Source organism: Nicotiana tomentosiformis, chromosome 12 (assembly GCF_000390325.3).
Source record: "Nicotiana tomentosiformis chromosome 12, ASM39032v3, whole genome shotgun sequence".
NCBI lineage: Eukaryota > Viridiplantae > Streptophyta > Magnoliopsida > Solanales > Solanaceae > Nicotiana > Nicotiana tomentosiformis.
In genome coordinates this window covers 105189745-105198864 of record NC_090823.1, presented here as the reverse complement: position 1 = coordinate 105198864, position 9120 = coordinate 105189745, and the positions used below count along the sequence as shown (strand labels likewise).

The 9120-nt window shown below is 44.5% G+C and overlaps 1 protein-coding gene across 1 annotated transcript; it reads right to left on the bottom strand.

Moving 5' to 3' along the window:
- Positions 1-6083: 6083 nt before the first annotated feature.
- On the bottom strand, positions 6084-7186 carry LOC138903165 (nuclear matrix constituent protein 1b-like). The gene is made up of 2 exons (XM_070191088.1): positions 7001-7186; positions 6084-6926 (listed from the first exon to the last, which is right to left on the bottom strand). The coding sequence occupies exons 1-2, from the start codon at positions 7184-7186 to the stop codon at positions 6084-6086; spliced, it is 1029 nt and encodes a 342-aa protein (XP_070047189.1).
- Positions 7187-9120: the final 1934 nt, after the last annotated feature.

The window sequence follows — 9120 nt, the reverse complement described above, 5'->3', positions numbered from 1 at the left end:
AACAAGGATCGATACCGGCCGTATAACGGAGATCGTAGGGGTAGCGAACCATAACGAAACCCCATACGAGGCGAAAAGAGAAATGATCGAAGCCAAGGGTCTCGGGGGCTGATGAACAGGAATGGGTACGATAGGCATACCAGACCTAAGGAAGCACCTTAGCTATCGGAGTATAACTTCAGCATCGATGCATCCGCTATCGTAATGGCTATCGGACGCATCAAAGATACTAAATGGCCTCGACCTATGCAGACCGATCCTGCCCAGAGAAATCCTAATCAAATATGCCAATATCATGGCACTCATGGCCACAGAACGGAAGATTGCAGGTAACTAAGAGAGGAGGTAGCTCGGTAATTTAACAAAGGGCACCTTCGAGAATTTTTAAGTGACAGGGCCAAAAACCATTTCAAAAACAGGAATTTCAATAGACAAAATGAACAAGAAGAGCCACAACACATTATCCACATGATTGTTGGTGGGATCGATACCCCAGGGGCCGGTGCTTAAACGCACTAAGATGACGGTTGTAAGAGAAAAGCGATCTCGGACTCAGGATTACGCCCCTAATGGGAACCTTGTCCTTTAATAACGAAGACGCGGAAGGAATCATGCAAACACATAACGATGCACTGGTAATATCTGTACTTATGAATAAAACTCAAGTTAAACATGTGTTGATTGATCCAGGTAGTTCGGCCAATATCATTTGATCGGGGGTCATAGAACAACTCGGTCTACAGAACCAGATCGTGCCCGCAACCTTGGTACTAAACGAATTCAACATGGCATGTAAAACTACTAAGGGCGAAATAATCTGGCCAGTTAACGTGGCCTAAACCATCCAAGAAACGAAGTTCCACGTGATTGAAGGCGATATGAGATACAACGCCCTATTCGGAAGGCCGTGGATCCATAATATGAGGGCTGTACCCTCGACCCTCCACTAGGTTTTGAAGTTCCCAACATCGGAGGGAATCAAAATGGTCTACGGGGAGCAACCGGCCGCGAAAGAAATGTTTGCCGTCGATGAAGTGATTCCGATGTCATCATTATCATCAGCAAGAGGATCGGGTTCGAAGGAGGAACGGAATACCAAATAGCAATTACAAATGTCAGCTTCGACCCAATTAGAGAATCAGAAGACTGACGGAGATGATGAACATAGGATCCCTCGATCTTTCGTGGTTCCCGATGATTTCGACGCCACCCAATCAACAATCGAAGAACTGGAGCAAGTCATACTAATCGAATATCTGCCCTAACGAAAGGTATACATGGGCACGGGGTTAGATCCCGAGCTCAAGAGAAAGCTTATTCAATATCTTATAGCTAACATAGACTGTTTCGCTTGGTCCCATCTTGACATGACAGGGATCCCACCGGGAATCACCGCTCATAAGCTAAGCTTGGACCCAAAATTCCACCCGGTAAAACAAAAAAGGAGGCCCCAGTCCAAGGTCAAACACGCCTTCATAAAAGACGAGGTAACCAAACTTCTTAAAATAGGGTCCATTCGGGAAGTAAAGTACCCCGAATAGCTAGCAAATGTGGTGGTAGTCCCTAAAAAGGGGAACAAACTTAGAATATGTATAGATTATAAAGACCTGAATAAAGCATGCCCTAAGGACTCTTTTCCTTTGCCTAATATCGATCGTATGATCGATGCCACAGCCGGCCACGGGACTCTTAGTTTTCTTGATGCCCATTCCGGGTACAACCAAATACAGGTGAACCTGAAGGATTAGGAAAAGACCTCATTTATCACCAAGTACGGGACCTACTATTATAATATAATGCCATTTGGCCTAAAAAATGCTGGTGCAACTTACCAACGCCTAGTAAATAGAATGTTCGAAAAGCAAATAGGAAAATCAATGGAAATTTATATTGATGACATGTTGGTTAAATCCCTGCGAGCAGAGGACCATTTAAAGCATTTGCAGGAAACTTTCGACATACTAAGGGAGTACAATATGAAGCTCAATCCCGAAAAATGTGCTTTCGGGGTTGGCTTGGGCAAGTTTCTCGGTTTCATGGTGTCCAATCAAGGAATCGAGATTAACCTCAATAAAATCAAAACAATCGAAGACATCACAGTGGTAGATATTGTAAAGGCCGTACAAAGGCTAACAGGACAGATTGCCGCCCTGGGACGATTCATTTCGAGATCCTCGGATAGAAGCCACCGATTTTTCTCTTTGCTTAAAAAGAAAAGCACTTTTTCATGAACTCCGGAATGTCAGCAGGCTTTGGAAGAGCTAAAACGGTATCTATCGAGCCCTCCGTTGCTTTATACCCCAAAGGCCGACGAACAGCTTTACCTATATCTAGCTGTCTCAGAGGTAGCGGTAATTGGAGTCCTAATTCGAGAAGAGCGAGGTACTCAATTCCCTATTTATTATGTCAATCAAACTCTAGGCGAAGCCGAAACTAGATATCCACACTTAGAAAAATTGGCGCGTGCTTTAATAAGTGCCTCTAGGAAGTTAAAACCATATTTCCAGTGCCATCCGATACATGTTGTAACAACTTATCCTCTACGAAATATTTTACACAAACCTGAGCTTTCAGGGCGGTTGGCCAAATGGGCCATAGAGATCGGCGGGTACGACATCGAGTATCGACCTCGAACCGCTATCAAATCCCAAATCTTAGCGGACTTCGTGGCTGACTTTACGCCGACCTTCATACTCGAGATCGAAAAGGAATTACTGATAAAATCAGGTACCTCTTCGGGAATCTGGACCCTCTTTACGAACGGTGCCTCGAACGCAAAGGGGTCCGGACTGGCATCTTATTAAAATAGCCCACGGGTAATATAGTTAGACAGTCTATTAAAACTACAAAATTGACTAATAATGAGGCCGAGTATGAGGCCATTATTGCAGGTCTCGAACTAGCTAAAAATTTGGGAGTCGAGGTCGTGGAGGCTAAATATGATTCCCTCCTCGTGGTAAATCAATTCAACAGGACTTTTGAAGTCTGGGAAGATCGAATGTAGAGATACTTGGATAAATTGCAAGAGACTCTACATTGATTTAAAGAATGGACTTTGCAACATGTACTTCGAGAGCAGAACAGTGAGGCCGACGCTCTTGCAAACTTAAGGTCATCCCTCGAGGATGATGAACTCAACTCAGGGACTGTCGTGCAACTCATGAAATCGGTAAAGGTCATGCCGAGATAAACTCCACTAGTCTAACCTGAGATTGGAGAAACAAATATATAGAGTGCTTCAAGAACGAAAAACTTCCACCGGATCCAAAGGAATCGAGAACTCTACCCACGAAAGCTGCACGGTTCACCTTATCCAATGATGGAACGCTGTTTAGAAGGACGTTCGATGGTCCACTGGAAATTGTTTGGGACCAGGAGATACCGACTACATCCTACATGAGATTCATGAGGGCACTTGTAGGAATCATTCCGGTGCCGATTCATTAGTCCACAAGATAATCAGAGCGGGATATTATTGGATCGATATGGATAAAGATGCAAGGGAGTTCGTTCGAAAATGCGACAAATGTCAAAGACATGCACCCATGATTCATCAACCTGGGGAACTTCTCCACTCGGTCGACCCCCTCCCATCGACCCCAGGTAAGGCTCAATTTATTTTGTTTATGACTGATTATTTCTCTAAATGTGTTGAAGCACAGGCTTTCGAGAAAGTCAGAGAAAAGGAGGTAATAGACTTCATTTGGGACCACATCGTATGTCGGTTCGGGATGCCATCCGAGATTGTATGTGACAATGAAAAGCAATTCATCGGAAGCAAAGTAACCAAATTTCTCGAAGACCACAAAATCAAAAAGGATCCTATCAACACCTTATCATCCCAGCGGAAACGGACAGGCCGAATCGACCAACAAAACCATCATCCAAAATCTTAAGAAAAGATTAACTGACGCTAAAGGAAAATGGAGAGAAATACTACCCGAAGTCCTATGGGCTTACCGCACAACATAAAAATCGAGCACCGGGGTGACACCATTCTTGTTGGTTTATGGTGCCGAAGCTCTTATCCCGGTTGAGGTCGGGGAACCCAGCATCAGGTTTCAATATGCAATAAATGAGTCGAATAAAGAGATGATGAACACGAGCCTAGAATTAATGGACGAAAAATGAGAAGCAGCTCTCGTCCGATTAGCCGCCCAAAAACAGCAGATCGAAAGGTATTATAATCGAAGAACCAATCTTTGATATTTTAAAATCGGGGACTTAGTGCTAAGGAAAGTTACCCTCAACACCCGAAATTCAAATGAAGGAAAACTGGGTCCGAACTGGGAAGGACCGTATCAGGTTCTCGAAATCATCGAAAAAGGATCCACAAGCTCGGTGTAATAAACGGCAAATAACTACCAAGCAATTGAAACGTGTCGTACCTAAAACGATACTACTGTTGAGGTACGACCCTCCTATGTTCATTTATTTCTCAAAATTAACCCTTGCAGGTATTCGATCAGAAACAGGGATGAGTTATTCAACTCGAAGCCTTTAGGCCTGAAAGCACGCGTTGTACTCTTTTTCCCTTAGACCGGTTTTGTCCCAAATGAGTTTTTCGGCAAGGTTTTTAATGAGGCAACCATTGATCGTGCTAACTTAGAACAATTCAATAGTATCCGGGGCCTCTTTACAATCAACCCCGAATACTGGGGGGCATTACCCTCGAATATATCAAGTTCGATTATCAAGTTCGAAGCAAGAAAGTTACTTCATGACAACAGGGTTTTGATAGGAAAAATTATAAGAGCCAAATGGTCAAAACGAACCATGCTCATATTGTTTGCTCAATCCCTGGTACAGAACATAAACACATGTATAATGACATAAAGAGAATGTTTTACCGATATCTCATATCTCAGAATCCATCCTCTATTTCGTGATCTATTATGCAAACAAGTTTAAGGGCCGACCATTACCCCATAAATTGGGGACTGCCAACCGAAAAATCAACGAGATCAAGTCCCACTAATCCTACGGGCTACATCACTTTGAGTTCGAGCAAGCACTCACTCAACTACTAAGCCTAAGGGCTAATCTTATTTCGAGTTCGAGCAATCACTCACTCGACTATTAAAAGCCTACGGGATATGTCATTTTGAGTTCAAGCAATCACTCACTTGACTACTAAGCCTAAGGGCTAACATTACTTTGAGTTCGAGCAAGCACTCACTCGACTACTAAGCCTAAGGGCTAACATTACTTTGGGTTCGAGCAATCACTCACTCGACTATTAAAAGCCTACGGGCTACGTCATTTCGAGTTCAAGCAATCACTCACTTGACTACTAAGCCTAAGGGCTAACATTACTTCGAGTTCGAGCAAGCACTCACTCAACTACTAAACCTAAGGGCTAACATTACTTCAGGTTCGAGCAATCACTCACTCGACTATTAAGCCTACGGGCTACATTACTTCGAGTTCGAGCAAGCATTCACTCGACCACTAAGCCTAAGGGCTAATCTTATTTTGAGTTTGAGCAATCACTCACTCGACTACTAAGCCTAAGGACTAATCTTATTTCGAGTTCGAGCAATCACTCACTCGACTATTAAAAGCCTAACGGGCTACGTCATTTCGAGTTCAAGCAATTACTCACTCGACTACTAAGCCTAAGGGCTAATCTTATTTCGAGTTCGAGAAATCACTCACTCGTCTATTAAAAGCCTACGGGCTACGTCACTTCGAGTTCGAACAATCACTCATGCGACTACTAAGCCTACAAGCTACATTACTTCGAGTTCGAGCAAGCACTCACTCGACCATTAAGCCTAAAGGCTAATCTTATTTCGAGTTCAAGCAATCACTCACTCGACTATTAAAATCCTACGGGCTACGTTACTTCAAGTTCGAGCAATCACTCACTCAGTTATAAAGACTTCAAGATCCGGCTTCGATCAAATTGCCTAAAGGCATGACTGAAACAAACTTTTCATAAGGCATGACTGAAACAAAGTTTTCACAAGGAAGAATATGAAACAAAGACAAATCGGGAAAGGAAAGGATCTTTATATATATGAGTATTTACAAGGTCCGATCAGGACTCTACACAAAAAAAAGATCAAAAACAAAAAACCCTAAGGTTCCTGATTATCTCCGGGAGAAGCCTCTTCTCCATCGAGCTCCTCCCCACTCTCAGACCTGCTCTTGCTCTCATCATCATCATCATCATCGGAAGCCAAGGCTCCAGCTTCGGCTTCAAGTTCTTTAGCCTTTTTTATCTCTTCGGTGAGATCGAAACCTCGAGCATGGATTTCCTCGAGGGTCTCCCTCCGAGATTGGCATTTGGCGAGTTCAACAACCCAGTATGCTCGAGTTTGAGAGGTCTCAGATGCCTTTCTCGCTTGTACTTGAGCAGTTTCGGCATCGGCCCGATAGACAGCCACGAATGCATCCGCCTCGGCCTTTGCCTTTTCAGCTTCAGATTTGGCCTTGGCAAGTTCGAAAGTCAACCGAGCTTCAAGCTCCTCTATTTTTCTTGCTTGAACCGAGCTCCTCTCCTTCATGCCTTGAAGTTGACTTTCGGCCAAAGATAATTGGGCTCGAACAACCTCTTTATCTGCAGCAAGGCGATCCATGCTTTCTTTCCACCCCAAAGTCTCCGCCTTTATTATATCAACCTCCTCACGAAGCTGTTCGATCATCTCGAGCTTCTGCTGCAGCTGTGAGATCGAAATATTAGCCTCTGATCCTGAATCGAGCCCATGAGTTTTTAAGATTTTCATTACCTGCTCGATCAGATAGGTCTGATCTTGGTGAGCCTTGGTCAACTCGGCTCGGAGGTCCTTGATCTCCTCTTCTCTTTGCTCACAACGAAGTCTAAGGGCATTTCTCTCTTCCGTGAGCCTTCGGAGGTCGGCCTCGTACCGACTAAGCTCAGCTCGGGACCGAGAACATTCTTCTCGATGAAGCACTGAGGCCTACTCAGAAAAAAAAAAGTTAGAAGATGAAAACAAACACAGAGATAATACTAACCAAGAGAGTTAAGGCTTACCCGATTCAAAGCTCGCTGTACTTCGTTAAAAAGGCCCGATGCCTCACCCGAGTCCTTCCTCGAGACTTCCAAATCGCTCATGCGGGTAGCATCTTCGACCCCAGTAAAATAATCATGAAAGGGATCCTCCCTTCTGTGGCCTCCTTCGACAGAAAGGGTCTTCAAGGCCCGAGCCTCTCGAATCATTTCCTAGAAAAACGAGGGGAGCAGCGAGGAACCTCCAATTTCTATTGCCCCAAGTGAATCACTTAGGGCGTTCTCTCCATCTCGAGGGGCCTTGAGACCTGCCTCCACAGCTGTACCTACCATTGGCTCATTATGGTGGGAGGTAGCCTCGATCCTCGATGACTCGGGGACTTCGACCAGTTCTCTTGCCGAGACTCCCCCATTACAAAATTGAATCTTTACGGCCATCATCGATTCAGTAGACTTTGGAGCCTCAGCGCTCTTTTTCACTCGGGACATCAGCCCGGAGTCATCATCTTCTTCTTCGTCTTCACCCCTTAGGCGCCGAACTGATTCTTCGGTCAGAGGGATGATATTTTTCCTCGGCTTACAAGCCGTCTTCGTCTTAAGTATTATATCCTCGGAGGTAGAGGCCCTTTTTCTTTTGTTGTCCTTTGCCGATTTTGGAATCGGGGCCAAAGTCTTTTCCTCGCCATACGGGGGCCTCATAACCGCATCTTTGCCCAAGCCTACACATAAAAAGATTGATTATAAGTATAAGAATAACATTTTGTTCGAACCATCAAAGACATGGGAAAGAGTCTTACCATGGTTTTTGGCCTCCCATCGGCCTTTCGATAAATCGTACCACGAGCGCTCGGCATATGCAGAGGTCGAAGCCAGGTCCCGTACCTAGCTCTTAAGGTCAAGAACTGCACCGGGCATCCAATCAACCGTTGCATCACAAAAAAGATATCGGTGAGAAAGAAACGAATGAGCAAGACAATAAGAGCTAACAGTAGAATTATACTTACGCTTCATGTTCCATTCTTCGGGAAATGACATCTTCTCGACCAGGATTAGGTCCGAAGTCCTCACTCGAATGAACCTGCCTATCCAGCCCCGGTCTTTGTCCTCGTCTATGCTCGAGAACATCACTTTGGTAGCCCGGCAATGGAGTTTTATTAACCCACCTCGATAGAGGCATGGGCTGTACAATCTAATGAGGTGGTCAAGGGTGAAAGGCATCCCCTCGACTTTGTTCACGAAGAAGCGAATCAAAATAACGATCCGCCAAAAAGAAGGATGGATTTGGCCTAGGGTTACTTGATATTGGCGGCAAAAATCGATGACAACAGGGTCGAGAGGGCCCAACGTGAAAGGGTAAGTATACACACTTAAAAACCCTTTCACATGGGTAGTAATATCTTCTTCGGGAGTCGGGATTATCACTTCTATGTCCTCCCAGTTGCAATCTTTCCTTAATTGCTTAAGATGGCCCTCGGTTATCGAGCACATATATCTCGATACTGGCTCACATCAACCAGGGACCGGCGAAGCTTTGTCGATCTTAAAATCAGAGGTAAGAACACACCCCCCGGGAACACACTCCTCAGGTCGTGGCTCCACCGGTGTTTTGTCGCCGGCGGGCCGCGAAGAAGAAACTTTTTCTTTTTGAGGAACGGTTTTTAACATTTTTGCCATTAGGATTTGAAGATTGAGGATAGAGGAAGATGACAAAGTTTGGTGTTCTAAAGAGGGATTTTGCAGTAAATAATACAAATTTACAGATGAAGAACTCAGAAGATGCGAAAGGGAACTTAGAGAATTTGGAGATGTAAAAGTAAAAAATGATTAAAAAAAAAGGGGCTATTTATAGGGTTGGAAATGACGGTTCAGTGTCGACAATGGCCGACCATCGCCTGACACGCATTTAATGCCTTGGTAAACTAAAACGACGGGACAGCTATCACGTACGTCACGGTCGGGCTCGATGCAAACTTTCCAGTAGTATGACTCGATGCAAACGTCAGTTTGTATCGAGTCATACCACTAGAAAATCATGTCGTTTCTCGCCACATTCTTCCCGAGAAATGAGGGGACTATCTGTATACAGTCAAAACCGGTTTCGACCTTCATATGATTAGTCAAGATTGGAACATGATGGACCGAGG